The sequence below is a fragment of the Salvelinus namaycush genome, chromosome 33 (genome assembly GCF_016432855.1).
Source record: "Salvelinus namaycush isolate Seneca chromosome 33, SaNama_1.0, whole genome shotgun sequence".
Taxonomy (NCBI): Eukaryota; Metazoa; Chordata; class Actinopteri; order Salmoniformes; family Salmonidae; genus Salvelinus; species Salvelinus namaycush.
In genome coordinates, this window is record NC_052339.1 from 4,087,210 (window position 1) to 4,109,361 (window position 22,152).

A 22,152-nucleotide genomic window follows, 5' to 3' on the forward strand; every position below is an offset into this window, starting at 1 on the left:
TATATTTTAGATTCTTCAAAGTAGCCACCCTTTGCCTTCATGAAAGCTTTGCACACTCTTGGTATTCTCTCAACCAGCTTCATGAGGAATGCTTTTCCATCAGTCTTGAAGGAGTTCCCACATATGCTGAGCACTTGTTGGCTGCTTTTCCTCCACTGCAGTCCAACTCATCCCAAACCATCTCAACTGGGTTGAGGTCGGGTGAATGTGTAGGCCAGGTCATCTGATGCAGCACTCCATCACTCTCCTTGGTCAAATAGCACTTACATAGCCCGGAGGTGTGTTTCTGGTCATTGTCCTGTTGAAAAACAAATGATAGTCCCACTAAGTGCAAACCAGGTGGGATGGTGTATCGCTGCAGAATGCTGTGGTAGCCATGCTGGTTAAGTGTGCCTTGAATTCTAAATAAATCACTGACAGTGCCACCAGCAAAGCATCCTCACACCATCACACCTCCTCCTCCATACTACACGGTGGGAAACACACATGCGGAGATCATCTGTTCACCTACTCTGCGTCTCACTAAGACACGGCGGTTGGAACCAAAAATCGCAAATTTGGACTCATCAGACCAAAGGACAGAATTCCACCGGTCTAATGTCCATTGCTTGTGTTTCTTGGCCCAAGCAAGTCTCTTCTTCTTATTGGTGTCCTTTAGTAGTGATTTCCTTACAGCAATTCGACCATGAAGGCCTGATTCACACAGTCTCCTCTGAATAGTTGATGTTGAGTTGTGTCTGCTACTTGAACTCTGTGAAGCATTTATTTGGGCTGAAATCTGAGGTGCAGCTAACTCTAATGAACGTATCCTTTGCAGCAGAGGTAACTCTGGGTCTTCCTTTCCTGTGGCGGTCCTCATGAGAGCCAGTTTCATCATAGCGCTTGATGGTTTTTGCGACTGCACTTGAAGAAACTTTCAAAGTTCTTGAAATGTTTTAGATTGACTGACCATGTCTTAAAGTAATGATGGACTGTCGTTTCTTTTTTTTTTCTTTTTTTTTTAACAAATAGGACTATCTTCTGTATGCCACCCCTACCTTGTCACAACACAACTGATTGGCTCAAACGCATTAAGGAAATAAATTCCACAAATTAACTTTTAACAAGGCACACCTGTTAATTGAAATGCATTCCAGGTGACTACCTCATGAAGCTGGTTGAGAGAATGCCAAGAGTGTGCAAAGCTGTCATCAAGGCAAAGTGTGGCTACTTTGAAGAATCTCAAATATAAAATATATGTTGATTTGTTTAACACTTTTTTGGTTACTACATGATTCCATATGTGTTATTTCATAGTTTTGATGTCTCCACTATTATTCTATGTATAAAATAAGAAAAATAAAGAAAAATCCTGGAATGAGTACGTGTGTCCAAACCTTTGACGTACGTGTGTCCCAACCGAACAAACAAAATGAAATGTATTTCAACATAAGTTGTAGATTGATCTGAGAAATATGCCTTGGGTTACAATAGTAAACACTGTACTATTTACAATTACAAAGAAGTGGATTCTACAGAAAATTATCTCAATGTGCAATATAACATTAATCTAGTTTCATTATGCATTTCTAATTTTCAAAGGTTTAGTGATATCATAGATGGAATTATTTAGAGTTACATCATCTATTTTGAATTAATCCCCCATTGCATTGAGACCAAAGACCCATCACAATGTTTATTTTGTCAGCATACTAAAATGTTCTCTACCCTGTACCGTGAGAGCTTCCCTGGGTCCCAATGTTCCCAATCTCTCACTCCATTCCCCACCGGCCAAATGATATCTCACCACTTAACGTTGTATCAAACCCCTGCATCTCCTACGGCAGTCACCACTTTGAACACACCACCTCAGACCTATATTCACTCAGACAAACACATAGAGACACACGTAGACACACGCACACACACACACACACACACACACACACTCCAGAACTCAACCCTGCTTTATTCATTACTAGTCCATCTACAGAGGTTGAGTGACTGAGCACAGCAGCCCACTACTCCACTCTACCGAACATTACTGTAGGACCCAAGGACTTTCAAGCCCCCTACACGAGAGCAGCCCTTTCACGACACCCTATAATATCAAATTATTTTCCAAAACAGTGTTAAAGAGCAGATGGGACGGAGGGGGGTGGACGTGACTACCCCAAATGGCTTTTCCATGCCTACAGACATTTTATCCAAGTCCCACATGTTACCCTATTCTCTACATAGTACACTATAAAGGGAATAGGGTGCCATTTGGGACTGAGACAGATTGGCTGAGTTTTGCCCTGTGGAGAAATGCTGTGTAGTTTGGGCATTCTGGGACATTTGCTTGTTCCACTCTGCCACCGGAAACGGCTAATGTTTTTATAGCCACTCAAAGTTTGTGTCCCAAATGGCACTCTAATCCTTATTTAGTGCGCTAGTTAGACCAGGAGCCATAGGGCTCTGGTCAAAAGCAGTGTTCTACATAGGGAAAAGGTTGTCATTCAGTAGGACGGAGCGTTCAGTCTATGTTACACAGAGTGATTGCAACACTTTCAAACGAGCTGGTCTGTGATAAGAAAGCTATTTGTGTTTCTCCAGTAATCACTTGCGTCACTAATCTCACACTGATTGCTTTCACCCAACTTGCTAACATGGCTTTTTTTAGATTGAGAAGAGCAACATTGTGCTGTTGTTGAGATAGGGTGCACCCTACTGCAGAGTGCGGTTACTCTTGTTTCCAGACAAATGAGGTGAAACGAACGATGTAACTCAACAGTGATTGCCTGACCTCAAAATGGAGGACAGAGGATTCAAATTTCTTCTAAACTGTGACCCTTTGTTTTGTTCCCGATCTCATTGGAGAATTCTTTAGGTGACTCGACATTAGAGCCGGAAAAGAAATCACACAATACCCTAGCAGCCGGTCATTTCTGTAACTACTGTCATTTTGATTGCATTTTAAACAATAAAGAAAGTTGTTTAAATCACATTTCCACTATGTTGTCCACATCTAACCTTAGTTACTGTTGTGACATTGGGGAATGGTACAGTACGAAGATAATGAATCATTTAAACTTAAGCAGCAACACAAAAGAGACTGCCCTGGTGGCCATGCCATGCTGCCCCTCTCGGTCTGTCTCTTATTCTCCTCCCCCTGATGTGTTTTCATTCCCTCCAGCAGAGTCCCTCTTCTTCTTCTTCTTCCCCCTTTGAACTCTGTTGGTTCTTCCCGCCGTGTGAGTGCTGACAGCTCTCCGTCTCGACGGGGGACAGTATTTTACTGGGCCGTTCCCCATCGATCGCGATGATTCTAGTAAACAAACAAAACCACTCAGTGGAGTGTTAGGGTAGCCAGTATTTCATCAGCTGTTCATTCTGTTCCTTCTTGCAGCATTGATGTAAAATACGTTTAAAAAAAAGGGGAAATATGAAATGACTATGGCTGGGTAATGTAGTGTAGTCTGCTGGATTTAGCCTCTACATCAATGCGTTTCGCATTGCAATTCAGCCAAAGCAGTGACTGCAATCTCCCCGGAAATTGAGTTTTCGACAAGCGCTAAGAGGAAATATTCTGGTGGTGGTCTATACTATCATTCAAACACAAAGCTTGGTCCGAATTATTCACTGGCAAACACCCTCCTAGCATCAGCAAAAACTGTCCCATCCAACCCAAATTCACTGTTGACTATTCTATTTCCCTGCTTTTGTGGATTAATAAATGAATGGCGCGCACACACGCACACACACACACACACACACACACACACACAAAAACACACACACACACACACACACACACACACACACACACACACACACACACACACACACACACACACACACACGCACACACACAGAGAGAAACAGATTGAGGAGGCTTGTAGTAAACATTAGTATTCTGTACCCCCAAGCCACTAGACCCCATAACAGAGATGGTTAATTGAAATATCACACCACAAACTCTAACAACTCAAAACCCCCTGGACCCTCTCCAATTCGCATACCGCCCTAACAGATCCACAGATGACGCAATCCCTACTGCACTCCACACCACCCTCTCCCACCTCGACAAGAGGAACACAAGCAAGAATGCTGTTCATTGACAGATCAGTGTTCAACACCATAGTGCCCTCCAAGCACATCATTAAGCTAAGGACCCTGGGACTGAACACCACCTTCTGCAACTGGATCCTGGACTTCCTGACGTGCTACCGCCAGGTGGTGAGGGTAGGCAACATCACATCCGCCATGCTGACCCTCAACACGGGGGCCCCTCAGGGGTGCATGCTTGGGACCCCTCAGGGGTGTGTGCTTAGTCCCCTCCTGTACTCTCTGTTCACCCACGACAGCGTGGCCGAGCACGACTCCAACACCTTCATTACGTTTGCTGACGACATGACGGTTGTAAGCCTGATCACTGACGACGATGAGACAGCCTATAGGGAGGTCAGACACCTGGCAGTGTAGTGCCAGGACAACAACCTTTCCATCAACGCCAGCAAAACTAAGGAGTTGATCTTAGACTACAGGAATCGGAGGACTGAGCATGCCCCCAGTACATCGCTGGGTCCGAGCTCCCTGCCATCCAAGATGTCTCTACACCAGGCGGTGTCAGAGGAAGGGGCCCTAAAAATTGTCAAAGACTCCAGCCTCCCAAGAAATAGATTTTTCTCTTTGCTACCACACAGCAAGCATTACCGATGCAACAAGTTTGGAACCAACAGTACCCTGAAAAGCTTGTACCCCCAAGCCATAAGGCTGCTAAATATTTAAATAGTTAACCAAATAGCCAAGTGTCATATCTGGAGGAAACCTGGCACCATTCCTACGGTGAAGCATGGTGGTAGCATCATGCTGTGGGGATGTTTTTCAACGGCAGGAACTGGGAGACTAGTCATGATTGAGGGAAAGATGAACGGAGCAAAGTGCAGAGAGATCCTTGATGAAAACCTTCTATAGAGCGCTCAGGACCTCAGACTGGGGCAAAGGTTCACCTTCCAACAGGACAACGACCCTAAGCACACAGCCAAGACAATGCAGGAGGGGCTTCGGGACAAGTCTCTGAATGTCTTTGAGTGGCCCAGCCAGAGCTCGGACTTGAACACGATCAAACATCTCTGGAGAGACCTGAAAATAGCTGTGCAGCAATGTTCCCCATCCAACCTGACAGAGCTTGAGAGGATCTGCAGAGAAGAATGGGAGAAACTCCCGAAATACAGGTGTGTCAAGCTTGTCAAGTCATACCCAAGAAGACTCTAGGCTGTAATCCCTGCCAAAGGTGCTTCAACAAAGTACTGAGTAAAGGGTCTAAATACTTGTGTAAATGTGATATTTCTGGGGGGGGGGGGGGGGGGGTTATATAAAATTGGAGTAATTATGGGGTATTGTGTGTAGATTGATGAAAAAAAAGAAGATATTATACATTTTTAGAATAAGACGTAACAAGATGTGGAAAAAGTCAAGCAATCTGAATACTTTCCAAATGCACTGTATCTACTTCAATTACCTGGTACACCTGCACATCGACTCGGTACTGGTACCCGTGTATATAGCCAAGGTATCGTTACTCATTGTATATTCATTATTGCGTTATCAATTTCTATTATTTCCTCTCTCTCTCTCTGCATTGTTGGAAAGGGCCCATAAGAAAGCATTTCACTGTTGGTCTACAAAGCATGTGACAAATAACATTCGATTTCAAAGATTTCAAATGAGCTCGGCAGCCCAGGGTCTGACAGCAAGGCTACACACGGCGCGGCAGCATGTGTGTGTCTACCTGGATGCTTCTCACTGAAGCGGTGATTGACTATGTAAACAGGAGTTTGATTTGCTGTTCCTTCTCTGAACGTGACAGATCTTTGGTGTAAATTGAAGGCAGGTTTCATTGAGCAAATGTTGGGAGATGAGAGGGGCTGTTTGACTCTCTGTCAGCCTGGCAGGCTGACTGGGGAATTCACTGCTGCTACACTTGTTCAAGGAATACAAGTGTGTGTTTTTAGGATTAGCACCTATAGCGATAGACCGGTAGAGTGTGTTAGCCAGGGCCAGGGGGGAGTGGACCACACAGAGAGTGGACCACACACACGCATGCACAAACATGCACACACACAATTGTTATCCCATTCTTCCTGATAAACCATGTGGTCCAATAAATAACAGCAAGAGCGTACTTGTTTTATAAGCATTTTTGTAACCGTCCTCAGGGAAAACAGTAAGAATAGCCAAAAGAAAGAAAACTTCACCAAGCCAGAAAGAAGCCTGTCACCAGAGCATGATTTAAAACAAACACGAGTCTACCCCTAGAGGAATACACTAGACAGGGGTAACACACCATGAAGGCATAGAGAGACATGCAGAAGAAAGCACCAGACTCTGAAACAATAACATTGTGTTTCTTTCTCCATATCCCACCTCAGGTGGGCCACTGGAGGAGAGCACTGGGGTTTAGGTAACAGTGGGAATGGAGATGTGCACTGCCAAGAGGATTTCTCTATACTGTCAGTGGTTTTGTACCAGTGTCAGTGGCCAGTCCAACGGTGTAGTGTACTATAATATTATACATATAGTATAGTAGTATTATAGTATAACATGCCCGTAAGCATAATAATCTGGTAAAACCAGCCTGGCAACCACCCCTCTAAAATGAGCAGAACAGTAGGTATGGATGGTCCACTGAGTGTTATCAGCAAGTGCACATATGATGTCTTATTGCCATCTAGTGGTAGTGAGTGGTACTCATGGAACAGTGTATTTGGAATAGTCTCGAGACATCTGCCTCGCCTCACACAATTTTCAAATGCTACGGTTGCCTAGGGTCTGGTTTGAGACTACATTTGGAATAGGATGCCATTTGAATTCATATGATAGTCTAGATAGATCTACCCAAATGGAGGCCATTTTATTAGCTTTTCAGTAGCTTTTTTATCAGTAGCATTTCAGCTTAAAAGCATCTTCTCCAAGTATACAATTATTTGTCATGCCAAGTTTTACATTACTTTGTCACAGTCATTTTGCGGTGAACTTCACAGGATGACTCTTCAACAAATCTCTCTCCAGGTTTAGTGTTGGAATCGACTTCACAGTGGGTTTGGGAGACAAATAGCTCAGAAATACATACACTAACCCCCCCCAAATTTGTTGCTGACAGGTGTATAAAATCGAGCACATAGACATGCAATCTCCTTAGACAAACATTGGCAGTAGAATGGCCTTACCGAAGAGCTCACTGACCTTCAACGTGGCACCGTCGTAAGATAAGTCAGTTCGTCACATTTCTGCCCTGCTCGAGCCGCCACGGTCTAAATGCTGCTATTGTGAAGTGGAAACGTCTAGGAGCAACAACGGCTCAGCCACGAAGTGGTAGGCCACACAAGCTCACAAAACGGGACCGACGAGTGCTGAAGCGTGTAGCTCGTAAAAATCCTCTGTCCTCGGTTACAACACTCACCGGAGTTCCAAACAGCCTCTGGAAGCAAGGTCAGCACAGTTTTTTACACTACTGCTACTCGCTGTTTATTATCTATGCATAGTCACTTTATCCGTACCTGTATGTACAATTACCTTGAGCACATTGACTCGGTACCCATACCTCCTGTATATTGTTATTTTATTGTAACTTTTTTTCTTTCGTTTATTTAGGAAATATTTTTTCTTAAAACTGCATTGTTGGTTAAGGGTTTGTAAGTAAGCATTTCATAGCAACTCCATATTACTGCCCGTGATTTTGGCATGAGGTGTTCGACGAGCAGGTGTCCACATACTTTTGGTCAAGTAGTGTATCATGGTTTCCATAACAACTCAACTTCTCATTAGTCAGCCTGCCTGTCAATTTTGGAGGTATCGCTAATCAGTCATTATTGACTTCAATCACTCTGACAGACACACTCCACATTGACCGATACTCCAAGGGCTCCACTTAACCTCAACGTCTAAGCAAGGACCACTTAACCTCAAAGTCTAAGCTGTTGGGGGAGGGGTGTCTGACCTACATCTAGGAGATACAGTGCATTCGGAAAGTACTCAGAACCCTTGACTTTTTCCACATTTTGTTACGTTACAGCCTTATTCTAAAATGGATTAAAGTGGTTTTCATATGCCATAATGACAAAGCAAAAACAGGTTTAGAAATGTTTCAAATATATAACATTTTAAAAAAACGAAATATTACCTTTATATAAGTATTCAGACAATTTACTCAGTACTTTGTTGAAGAACCTTTGACAGATATTACAGCCTCGAGTCTTCTTGGGTATGACGCTACAACCTTGGGACACCTGTATTTGGAGAGTTTCTCCCATTCTTCTCTGCAGATCCTCTCAAGCTCTGTCAGATTGGATGGGGAGCGTCACTGCATAGTTATTTTCAGGTCTATCCAGAGATGCTAGATTGGGTTCAAGTCCGGGCTCTGACCTGGCCACTCAAAGACATTGAGACTTGTCCCGAAGCCACTCCTGCGTTGTCTTGGCTGTGTGCTTAGTGTCTTTGTCCTGTTGGAAGGTGAACCTTCGCCTCAGTCTGAGGTCCTGAAAAGGTTTTCATCAAGGATCTCGCTGTACTTTGCTACATTTATCTTTCCCTCGATCCTGACTAGTCTCCCAGTCCCTGCCACTGAAAAACATCCTCACAGCATGATGCTGCCACCACCATGCTTCACCGTAAGGATGGTGCCAGGTTTCCTCCAGACGTGACGCTTGGCATTCAGGCTAAAGAGTTCAATCTTGATTTCATCAGACCTGAAAATCTTGTTTATCATGGTCTGAGAGTCCTTTAGGTGCCTTTTGGCAAACTCCAAGTGGCTGTCATGTGCCTTTTACTGAGGAGTGGCTTCCGTCTGGCCACTCTACCATAAAGGCCTGATTGGTGGAGTACTGCAGAGATGGTTGTCCTTCTGGAAGCTTCTCACATCTCCACAGAGGAACTCTGGAGCTCTGTCAGAGTGACCATTGTGTTCTTGGTCACCTCCCAGACCAAGGTCCTTCTCCCCCGATTGCTCAGTTTGGCCGGGCAGCCAGCTCTAGGAAGAGTCTTGGTGGTTCAAAACTTCTTCCATTTAAGAATGATGGAGGACATTGTGTTCTTAGGGACCTTCAATGCTGCAGAATTGTTTTGGTACCCTTCCCCAGATCTGTCCCTCGACACAACCCTGTCTCTGAGCTCTAAGGACAATTCCTTCGACCTCATGGCTTGGTTTTTGCTCTGACATGCACTGTCAACTGTGGGACCTTATATAGACAGATGTGTGCCTTTCCAAATCATGCCCAATCAGTTGAATTTATCATAGGTGGACTCCAAGCAAGTTGTAGAAACATCTCACAACAATTTCATGTCTCATAGCAAAGGGTCTGAATACTTACGTAAATAAGGTATCTGTTTTTTTATTCATAATACATTTGATACCATTTCTAAAAACCTGTTTTCACTACGTCATTATAGGGTATAATAAGTATCGAGTTTAGAATAAGGCCAAACTGCTCGGACCCTACAGACGATTTCTTGAGAAGATTGAATTTCGGGATGCCTGATGGTCTCAAACACCGCTGTAGCTCGGCCACCTCTCACCACAGATGCGGAAGGCTGACATAAGCCATGCGGTGGATTGACACACCGCCCATGTAAAAAAAACATCTATAATTTAAAGCTGCAATGTGTAAAAAAAGCAAGTCTAAGAAGCGGTAGATCTGTTCTATGTGTGTGTTTTCTATGCTTCCCGTTCTTATGTCTTTTACTTTCGGTTTTGTACACCAGCTTGAAACAGTTGAAAATACAATATTTTTGGATATGGCAAAGATATTTCAGAGCGGTTTAGATGGTACAATGATTCTCTACACTATACTTGCTTGTTTCGTCACAAACTGAAATTAGGCGAACTATTCACATTTTTGCAACCAGGAAATGGGGGAGCGATTCATACATAGTGCATCTGTAAAGCTGCAATATGAAACTTTTTGGGTAACCCAACCAAATTCACATAGACATGCGAGTTATACATCTGTCATTCTCATTGAAAGCACATCTAAGAAGCGGAAGATCTGTTCTGTGCGCTATTTCTATGCTTCCTATTCTTAAGTGTCGTTTTTGCATCTCACTTCCAGTTTTGTATACCAGCCTCAAACAGCTGAAAATACAATATTTTTGGTTATAGAAAAAATATTTCACAGCGGTTCAGATGGTACAATGACTCTCTACACTATACGTGCGTGTTCTGTCACAAACTGAAATTAGACTAACTATTAGACATTTTTTCAAAAAGCGATTTTGGAGACCAAAATCATGGAGAGATTTTGTTTGGGATGTTTTTTATTATGTTACTTAGATTGACGCATGGGTTAGTCAATAGACTAAAGAAAAAGAGATAACCTATACTTGGATAATTGTACTGAGGAAAATGTTGAATCACGAGCAGGCCCTAAATTTGTAGTCCACACACTGACCAGGAGATGTCAGTTTTGAAACACGCAATCTGCCATCCTCAGCATGTGCCTCTGTCTCAATTAGTTATCGGTGATTCCTCGAATCCTATCTCCTTGCCTCCTTAACTGTATTGGAAGAGAAGATCTATGGTCTCTTCACCTATGACCTTTTCAAATGGGTTTCAGGAGGAGAGAGCACGCAAGGAATTGAGAAAAGATTAATTGAGAAATAGCCTGTGGCTGTTTTTCATGACCAATGCTGGTACATTTTTGCTTCAGATAGTAACAATAACAAAAATACTGCAGGTCAAAAGTCATCTTCCATTTCATCAAAATATGAACTTTATTTAGATACATTAAAAAAAATGGACTTGTCTACTACAGCAAGACAAAATATAACATCAGTGTGTTCACACAAACAAACAAAACGACATTAATTATATATGGAAACAAAAGACAACTTTAGTTGCACTGACTAGAGAAGACACCTTCTACCACATATCTATTTCATTGACTCAGAACCCTTACAGCACATGTGCATTCATGAAAGTGTAACTCACAGAATACTATGTGACAGCAATACAAATCACCAATATGAATATGTTTGTAAAATAGTTTGTATACAATATCAACATAGAAAACAGTCAGTGTTATACCCATCATTGGATGTTAGTTAGTGAATGTAGCTGCTACTACTAGTATTGATTCTCAGTATAGGAAGCAATTATAAGAGTAAAGGTATATCGTAATAATATAATGAGGACAATAAAGGACATAATAATAGACATCTTTGCCACCTTTATTCACAGTACTAAAGGGCAACTGCACTTCTTGATTTGGCTTCAATTTAGATTTGGTTCATTTAAGAAATGCTTAGCAGCCATGACTGAATTGAAACCCGAGTTGGTTTCGGGGTGTGAATTGATGTGTGTGTCTCGTGTGTTTGCAGGTGGGAAGAGTTAGACAAATTATTTCACCAATTACTGTAGCTTCAGCCGGTTGGTGTGCGACAGTGGCAAAAATTGGTTTGACTTTGGATAGCCTACCTCTGGGGATAGTTAGGGATCGTCAATAAATTACAATGTAAAATGGGACAATATTTTCATGTTGCACATCTTTTAGTTGTCTGAAATGCATTCAATATTTGTATCTGCATTTCTACAATTTATATTTGGTTTGAGGTTAAGTGATTGAAGTTTTAAAGTCATTAACTTAAAAAAAAAAATGTCCCATGTACATTGTGTAATTTACTGATGATCCCTAACTAGCCCCATAAGAATATCAAATGTGAAACCAAATTGAGGATTGGCATTATGATGGGGTCGCATGCAGCTGTGCTCCAAATTGATGATTATTTGGGTGCTGCCAGCTGTAGGCATGTGGGATGGATTAAAATAAACCCAACCCACAGAAATAGGCAATTTTCGAAACAAGATACCTACGCAATACTATCATCATGGACCATGTTGCAATACTGCAACAGATTAGTTAGGAATTAAACATAAAATTACTCATCTGAATAATTAAGAGACCGCACTCAGAGGGTTATGGAAGCAGCGTATAGCTGCCACAATTATAATATTAAAATGCAATGTGCTATTGATTTATCATTATCCAATTTGCATTTCAAACACAGTTTCAGCAGCTATTCCCTTGCAAAGAAGGTAGGGTTTGATGCATACAAATACATGAGCCTGATAAATAAAAATGCACATTTATCATTTCACACCCATGTACAAAACCCAGACAAAGATATGTATATTCTCTACTAGTAGAGTAAAACAGTACCTGCACCTCAAGTGCTTGATAAAACACTATACACTTTTTTGGTCACAATTGGGGTAGCTTTTAACAAACTATTTCCTGAACAACATGAACAATTATTAAAAATGTAAAAAACATAATAGTGCAATCTAGCATGTCCTGTACACATTTGGTTAAGGGACTTCCTTGTCTCTGTCCCAGCCTCAGAGACGTGTCATGTACAGTAGGTTTCCCATGATCCTCACTTCATGAAGAAAAGGGTAGATATACAGGGCCTATATTGGTACACATTTGACCTCTAAAGTCATGTTTTTTTTCAATCCTGTATAAATGTACAGTACCAGTCAAAAGTTTGGACACACCTACTCATTCCAGGGTTTTTCTTTATTTTTACTACGTTCTACATCGTAGAATAATAGTGAAGACATCAAAACTATGAAATAACACATATGGAATCATGTAGTAACCAAAAAAAGTATTAAACAAATCAAAATATACTTTATATTTTAGATTCTTCAAAGTAGCCACCTTTTGCCTTGATGACAGCTTTGCAAACTCTTGCATTCTTTCAACCTCTCCTTCTTGGTCAAATATCCCTTAACTTCTTTGGGCTAGGGGGCAGTATTTTGACGTCCGGATGAAAAACGTGCCCAAAGTAAACTACTCAGGATATGCATATAATTGGTAGATTTGGATAGAAAACACTCTAAAGTTTCTAAAACAGTTAAAATTATGTGTGTGAACATAACATAACTTATTTGGCAGGCGAAACCCAGAGGACAAACCATCCAGGATTTTGTTTTTTGAGGTGACAGTGTTTTCAATGGGTTTTCTATGTGTATCTAGATTTATAAGGCACTTGCATGCAGTTCCTATCGCTTCCACTGGATGTCAACAGTCTTTAGAAATTGGTTGATGTTTTTCTTTAGAGAAATTAAGAAGTACGGCAGTTCAGAATGAGGGTCCAGCCTAGTGCACTCTAATGTTTTGATGCGCGCTCCAGGTCACACGCTTCACGTTGTTTTTATCCAGTATTGAACACCGTTTATCACGTCTTAAATTTTATCGATTATTTACGCTAAAAAATACCTGAAGTTGTATTAGGAAAGTTGTTACAAATGTTTGAACAGCGTTTACAGGTAACTTATTAGATATTTTGTAGACCTGCTGGGCGAGTTGGAACCGGTGTTTTTCTGAATCAAATGTGCCAAATAAATGGACATTTCGGAGATATAACGACGGAATTAATCGAACAAAAGGACCATTTGTGATGTTTATGGGACATATTGGAGTGCCATATCAAAGATAAGGCATGAATTAAATCGTTATTTCTGACTTTCGTGTTGCGCCTGGAGAGTTGAAATCTGATTTTCATGTGTTGGTATGCTGGGCGCTGTCCTAAGATAATCACATGGTTTGCGTTCGCCGTAAAGCCCTTTTGAAATCTGACACGGTGGCTAGATTAACGAGAAGTTAAGCTTTAATTTGGTGTGTTGCACTTGTGAATGTATGAAAGTTAAATATTTTTTATAATTCTTTTTGAATTTGGCGCTCTGCCATTTCACCGGATGTTGTCAAATCGATCCCGTTAACGGGAGTTGAGCCCAAAGAAGTTAAACAGCCTGGAGATGTGTTTTGGGCCATTGTCCTGTTGAAAAACAAATGATAGTCCCACTAAACACGAACCAGATGGGATGGCGTATCGCAGCATGGAATCCATGCTGGTTAAGTGTGCCTTGAATTCTAAATAAATCACTGGCAGTGTCACCAGCAAGCATCCCCACACCATCACACCTCCATGCTTCACGGTGGGAACCTTATCCTATCCTAATGAACTTATCCTCTGCAGCAGAGGTAACTCTGGTTCTTCCTTTCCTGTGGCGGTCCTCATGAGAGCCAGTTTCATCATAGCGCTTGATGGTTTTTGCGACTGCACTTGAAGAAACTTTTCAAAGTTCTTGAAATGTTCTAGATTGACTGACCTTCATGTCTTAAAGTAATGATGGACTGTTGTTTCTCTTTGCTTATTTGAGCTGTTCTTGCCATAATATGGACTTAGTCTTTTACCAAATAGGGCTATCTTCTGTATACCAACACAACTGATTGGCTCAAACAAATTAACTTTAAACAAGGAACACCTGTTAATTGAAATCCATTTCAGGTGACTAGCTCATGAAGCTGGTTGAGAGAATGCCAAGAGTGTGCAAAGCTGTCATCACAGCAAAGGGTGGCTACTTTGAAGAATATCAAATATATTTTCATTTGTTTAACACTTTTTTGGTGACTACATTATTCCATATGTGTTATTTCATAGTTTAGTTTTGATGTCTTCACTATTATTCTACAATGTAGAAGATAGTAAAAATAAAGGAAAATCCTAGAATGAGTTGGTGTGTCCAAACTTTTGACTGGTACTGTATGTGATTTGCTTCTTACTTCATGTGCAAATCGGATACAATAAAATCCCCAAATATATACATTGCATCAGAACTGTCATAGGTACGAGGTAGGCCTAACAGTCTCAAAAAGCAAGAACAGCATCACCAGGGATCTCGTTAGAGTTCAGAAATCTACATTTTCAAAACGCAGACCATCACAAAATCAAGGTTTTAAACCACTTTATATTAAAAGTAAAGTGAGTTTTTTTGTTGCTTCAATAGAGTGATCAGGGACGTGCAACTAGTTTTCCTTCACAGAAAATACATTAGTGCAACACATTAATCAGAAAATAGCTTCATTTTCATCAGATGACAACAGAAGTGAAACGCTATTTGGCTAGCAGCCACATCATTTTCTTAGGTTTTGCTTGAAGTTAATCTTACATTTTACCAGAGAAAAGTAGGCTACACCAATAAATGTATTGAAGAAAAGTAGCTACACATCAGTCAGAGCGCGGTCTTCTGATAGAATGCCCGTTTGTGAATTCTCATTGGAGTGTAGAATTGCAACTGAAGCAAAAAAGAAGCCTGATGCCGAGCAGCAATTACAAGAAGCATTTTAGATCTGCGTTTACAAAATGCAGCAAGATATTTATGGGTTTTATCTTTTTTTCCCGTGTGAAAAACGCAGAATTCTGCATTAACATGACCCCTGATCACTTTAGCCTACATCCAGTTACAGATAACTATTATGTATATTAATGGGAGAGAGATTAAGTCTTAAAGGTTTAAAAGAATCTGGGCCTGTATTCATAAAGCATCTCAGAGTAGGAGTACTGATCTAGGATCAAGACCCCCCCCCCCCCCATCTCATTCATTATGATCTAAAAGGGGAACTGATCGTAGATCAACATTCCAACTGAGACGCTTAATGAATACAGGCCCTGAGGTTGGGGTAACGTATGGACATAGAGCTCTCAAATCAGAACTGCGGTGGCTCACCAGCTCTCCTTCAGTCAGTCAGTCAGTCCATCCACTGAATCTGAAAATGGACACATAATAACAGACAAGGATTACTTCAGATGTACAGTACCAGTCAAAAGTTTGGACACACACACATTCAAGGGTTTTTCTTCATTTTTACTATTCTATTCATTTTTTCCTCCTTAATGCGTTTGAGCCAATAAGATGTGTTATGACAAGGTAGGAGTGGTATACAGAAGATAGCCCTATTTGGTAAAAGACCAAGTCCATAATATGGCAAGAACAGCTCAAATAAGCAAAGAGAAACGACAGTCTATCATTACTTTAAGACATGACGGTCAGTCAAAATTTCAAGAACTTTGAAAGTTTCTTCAAGCGCAGTCACAAAAACCATCAAGCGCTGTGATGAAACTGGCTCTCATGAGGACCGCCACAGGAAAGGAAGAACCAGAGTTACCTCTGCTTAAGGAGGATAAGTTCATTAGAGTTACCACCCTCAGAAATTGCAGCCCAAACAAATGCAAAAGTGTGCAAAGCTGTCAATGCAAAGGATGGCTACTTTGAAGAATCTAAAATATAAAGTATATTTTGAGTTGTTTAACACTTTTTTTGGTTACTACATGATTCCATATCTGTTATTTCAGTTTTGATGTCTTCACTATTATTCTACAATGTAGAAAATAGTCAGAATAAAGAAAACCCCTGGAATGAGTAAGTGTGTCCAAACTTCAGACTGGTACTGTATATGTAATATCTAGTGATGCACCGATATCACATTTTTGGCTGATACAGATATTTTCCTTGCCAAAAAAACCCGATTGCGATATTTGACATTTTAGCGGCCTTTTAAGCATTCTAGTACAGCGCACAATTGACCCAGCGTCGTCCGGGCCGTCATTGTAAATAAGAATATGTTCTTAATTAACTTGCCTAGTTAAATAAATGTTACACACACACACCACACTGACCAAAAAGTTATTTTGTTGGCATTTACATATGTCCCCATTACCAGCAAAACATAATCAAAACCTATTTCTTTCACTTACTTGCTGTTTCGTTGTTCATTTGTTCAGTCGTTTCATTCTCAACCAGGATTTCTATGGAACGTCGTTTAGGTCTTTGCTTGTCAAAAAGATACACGTCAAATAACACCACTTGACGTGTCAAATAAGCACGCAAGCTAACTATATACAGTGGGGCAAAAAAGTATTTAGTCAGCCACCAATTGTGCAAGTTCTCCCACTTAAAAAGATGAGAGAGGCCTGTAATTTTCATCATATGTACACTTCAACTATGACAGACAAAATGAGAAAAAAAATCCAGAAAATCACATTGTAGGATTTTTAATGAATTTATTTGCAAATTATGGTGGAAAATAAGTATTTGGTCACCTACAAACAAGCAAGATTTCTGGCTCTCACAGACCTGTAACTTCTTCTTTAAGAGGCTCCTCTGTCCTCCACTCGTTACCTGTATTAATGGCACCTGTTTGAACTTGTTATCAGTATAAAAGACACCTGTCCACAACCTCAAACAGTCACACTCCAAACTCCACTATGGCCAAGATCAAAGAGCTGTCAAAGGACACCAGAAACAAAATTGTAGACCTGCACCAGGCTGGGAAGACTGAATCTGCAATAGGTAAGCAGCTTGGTTTGAAGAAATCAACTGTGGGAGCAATTATTAGGAAATGGAAGACATACAAGACCACTGATAATCTCCCTCGATCTGGGGCTCCACGCAAGATCTCACCCCGTGGGGTCAAAATGATCACAAGAACGGTGAGCAAAAATCCCAGAACCACACGGGGGGACCTGCAGAGAGCTGGGACCAAAGTAACAAAGCCTACCATCAGTAACACACTACGCCGCCAGGGACTCAAATCCTGCAGTGCCAGACGTGTCACCCTGCTTAAGCCAGTACATGTCCAGGCCCGTCTGAAGTTTGCTAGAGAGCATTTGGATGATCCAGAAGAAGATTGGGAGAATGTCATATGGTCAGATGAAACCAAAATAGAACTTTTTGGTAAAAACTCAACTCGTCGTGTTTGGAGGACAAAGAATGCTGAGTTGCATCCAAAGAACACCATACCTACTGTGAAGCATGGGGGTGGAAACATCATGCTTTGGGGCTGTTTTTCTGCAAAGGGACCAGGATGACTGATCTGTGTAAAGGAAAGAATGAATGGGGCCATCTATCGTGAGATTTTGAGTGAAAACCTCCTTCCATCAGCAAGGGCATTGAAGATGAAACGTGGCTGGGTCTTTCAGCATAACAATGATCCCAAACACACCTCCCGGGCAAAGAAGGATTGGCTTCGTAAGAAGCAGTTCAAGGTCCTGGAGTGGCCTAGCCAGTCTCCAGATCTCAACCCCATAGAAAATCTTTGGAGGGAGTTGAAAGTCCGTGTTGCCCAGCAACAGCCCCAAAACATCACTGCTCTAGAGGAGATCTGCATGGAGCAATGGGCCAAAATACCAGCAACAGTGTGTGAAAACCTTGTGAAGACTTACAGAAAATGTTTGACCTCTATCATTGCCAACAAAGGGTATATAACAAAGTATTGAGATAAACTTTTGTTATTGACCAAATACTTATTTTCCACCATAATTTGCAAAAAAATCATTAAAAATCCTACAATGTGATTATCTGGATTTTTTTTTCTAATTTTGTCTGACATAGATGAAGTGTACCTATGATGAAAATTACAGGCCTCTCTCATCTTTTTAAGTGGGAGAACTTGCACAATTGGTGGCTGACTAAATACTTTTTTGCCCCACTGTAGCTAGGTCTCATCATCTAAAATAACCCTAATTTATAAGACAGTTCTTATTTGATTAATGGTGGTCGGACCCATCTATGTGAAGCTAGCCACAATAAGGATTAGCCACAATAGTGGACTTTGCGGTTAGCATTCAAAATAAAAGTATGGCATAATTATACTATTTGTATTCATTTGCATCACTGTCAATGACAGTTTTATTTTGAAGGCAAACGGCAAATTCCACTATTGTGGCTAGCTTCACAACACACAACCCTGTCCGGTAGAGCCTCACTAGCCAGATGAAGCTAGCTGGCTGCTTATAACGTTAGCTTTGGGCAATAGGGTTAAGTAGCTGGCTAGCTATTTATTTTCATGAACTGAAGTTCAATTTCAATAGGCGAACAAAAAAAGTGGCAACCTAGCTAATACTTACTCACAAGGGTTCCTAAACCATTGCTAAGAATAATGAAAATGACTGCAGTTTCTACTCGTCATTGTTTTCAGGCTGGTTGTATTGGTGCTAGCTAGGTACCAAGCTAAAGCTAGCTACCCCAGAAGTTTCGGTCAAACAAATGATGCTTTATTACCAATGCGGTATTATAAACACATCGTTCGTGGCCGGTGTTTGCAGACTTTTTTGTACAGCTTTGACAGTGCTACTGTATCTTTTTTGACATGCAAAAATCCAAACGGCGTTCCATAGTATGCATGTCGTGAAGCTAACAGCAGGGACGCTATTACTGTGTAACTCTGGTAGGGCAACATCTGAAAAATAGCGCACTTGGTAGTGTGTACCGGTGCTCGACCAGTCGGCGAAAGCCAACATCACCCATGACAGAGAACGGTTGATTGTCAAGGGTAATGAATTTTCAATTTTCATTTCATTATCTTGGCTTTAATGGATTTCGCCTTTGAGTTGTCTCGCTGAAATTTTCTTACTCTTTCAAATGACTGCTCGACTTGTTGACTGCTCAATCCACAGAGCAGACATTGTGTGGGCCAGATTAGGAATGCTGTGTTGAACGTGTAGTGCAAAATTTGACGTGGCGTTATTACGTCATGTACCTACGTTATATAGGTATGCACGGTAGCTTTGACATCGGTTTTTAACATCGGCGTTAAACTTGATATCAGCCGATTCCGATATGTTCACCAATATATCGTGCATCCCTAGTAATATCATTGGTATAACTATCATTGTCTTCACGTCTATGTGAAACTATCGTGTTAAAAGATTTGTTCATTAAAAAGTGTTGATATTACTATAGAGGAATATTGCCTTGTCCTGGACAATCATCATGGATTCTTCTCTATTCCCACGCAGCAGACATGAGAAAAGAGGAGAGATAGTTAGCAAAGAAAAAGGGAAGGAAATGAAGGAAGAAATGTAAGGAGGGGTTGAGGGGAGTCCCAAGTCATGGGACTAATTCCACACTACAATGTACATAACTACCACATGAGTAATTCAAATACAGTTACCCTAAGTGGAATAATACAACAGTAATGCAAGTACTAGTTTTGCAGAGAAGAGCAAGGATTATACATTTCACCCCGTGTGAGGTTCAGCCTATGATACTGCTGTTACAAGACTATATCTGAGTTGTGTCAGTAAAGCTGTCACTCACTGTGGGGCGGGTCCATGTCCATTTTGGCCAATCCTACGGCAGAATTCACTTTGGGCCTTGCCCCAAGCTCCCGGTTCTGGGTTTGGTTCTGATTCTGGCCCAGAGGTTTCTTCTCCTCCACCTCCTCTGGGCTATAGATGCCCTCCTCCGCCACCACCTTCTCTATCTTCTCCATAAGCTGCCGCAGCTGGGGGTGCTCCCCAAATATGTAGTTGCTGATGACAAAGTACCGCATCTTGCACTTTTCCAGCACCCACTGCAGATCCTTCCCCTCTCGCTTGATGTGCCTCTCGATGGACATGTTCCTCAGCACATCTGCCCAGGTGAACACCACGATGGTATGCCTCCACACGCGCTCCCCGAACAGAGCCAGGTGCTCCTCGATGCGGGCCCGGTCCACCTCGGTAAACATGCCCACAGGGATAACCAGCAAGAAAGCGTGGGGGCCCAGGGGCCCGCACATGGAGGCGCCCCGCACCATCTCCTGCTGGTAGACTGGTGGCGTGGACTGGGTCGAGAACCAGCCCGGCGTGTCTATTACCGTCACCTGGCGCCCCTCCACCTCAGTCTGACGCTTGACGCAGAATTCAGCCGCCCGCTCCAGGCGGAACTCCTCATGGCCCAGTATGGTGTTGCCTGTCAGGCTCTTCCCAGGCCACCTCCAGCCCAACAGCACCAGCCTCAACTCAGTTAGATGGTTGGCTTCCCGGGCTGCTGCCGCCAGCCTCTTCTCTTCCTCCTCTGGGTCAGGGGCATCTTCTCCTGGGAGTACAAACATCACAACTCATTAGCAAGGACTTTTTAGTTAATACTGTTTTAGTCCCCGTTTCTGCAATTACGTGGTGAAAAAGGAAGCTTGAAGCAACACGCCATACCTCCACTTTAGTATGTTTATCAGTAATTACATATCAAAGCTCTTCCTCTGTATAGACAATATTGGCAACTATGTTCGTTGCTAACTAAATAGATAGACTAGTTACACTGACATGCCAATTAAGGTCACACCACTGGCAACATTTTTATAGGCTAGAAACTTTACAACTACACCGTAAGTGAACCACGCAGTTTAGCTACAGAATATTTAGTTGGTGGTGCATAATAATTTTTAATCGAGTTCAAATCCCTTATTGAATTTTTTAAAAATAAAGCCAGCGTATAAACGAGTCATAGCCTGCCTTTCTGCATCGATATCAAAGAGTTGTTAGTTACTGTATCACTTTCATTCGTTCGTGTCAACATTCAAATTTAGCCAGCTCATCTCCTGTGTGGCTATGGTTGAAACCGGATCTTGCTCTGTATCCGCCGAGTTATTCTAACGTTTGACTCATAGTGACCCGGTCTGAAGCAGTAAACTAGCTAGTTAAGTGAAACTGGCAAGTGAAACGTGTCACGTTAGGCTCAGAGTTAGCTAAACTGCATAGCTAACCAAACTAGCTAGCTACTGTAGCTAACGTTATTTAGCTTACGTTAGCGATGTTGTTACACCTTCAGTGAACTATCGATAACCTTATCTTAATACGTTTTGTTCGATGAGTTGTATCGATTTACTTGAGACACCGTTTGTCTTTTAGAAGACCCACCTGTTGATTGCACTTCTTTCTCCGATTCCATGTTGCTGTTTAGTTATTCCAAAGTTTAATCACAGCTAGATGAGACAGATATTTCACCGGATGTATAAATGTGAGACATCCGGTTGGCGTTTCCTCTCACTATCAAATATGGTAGTGAGAGAATGCCCGTTTGCCGGCAGTGGGAGAAGATTGAGCTAGATGGATTTTGGCTGACATTCGGCAAATTTTCTCATCAATTAAACATTTGATCTCCATACAGTTTTCTGTTTCCAAAACTAGAATCTATAACAAACATAGTGCACTAAGTTTGGTAGACTTGACTTACCTAATTGTTTATAGAGATGACTTTGTTTAGGACGAGTGCACTAGATAGTGAGCGTTTTCCTAATGAACATCATATTGTAAGGCACAAATGGTCTTCATCCTCTTCTTGGCGGTAGCTAGCGTGTCCCAAGTAGATATCAAGCTGGCTAGCTAATTCACCAAAAAAAACTTACTTGGCTTAAATAGCTAGAAATTGATTTCTTTGCAAGTTTTCCTCAATACTAGTACTCCTGTGAATCAACTTTTTTTCACGATAAGAAGCACATGTCGTCAATAGATACCATGTTCACTGTAAAATGGAAGGGAGGAAAATCCAATTCCCAACAGACGCTGAAAGGTATGTAATAAATAATA

At 41.6% G+C, this 22,152-nt stretch overlaps 1 protein-coding gene across 1 annotated transcript; it reads right to left on the reverse strand.

The window, feature by feature from the left end:
• Positions 1–14,518: 14,518 nt before the first annotated feature.
• Positions 14,519–21,580, reverse strand: LOC120027962 (GTPase IMAP family member 4-like). Its single transcript, XM_038973056.1, has 3 exons — positions 21,484–21,580; positions 19,904–20,665; positions 14,519–15,572 (listed from the first exon to the last, which is right to left on the reverse strand). Exons 1-3 carry the CDS (start codon positions 21,512–21,514, stop codon positions 15,547–15,549), a joined length of 819 nt encoding a protein of 272 aa, XP_038828984.1. The 5' UTR covers positions 21,515–21,580; the 3' UTR covers positions 14,519–15,546.
• Positions 21,581–22,152: the final 572 nt, after the last annotated feature.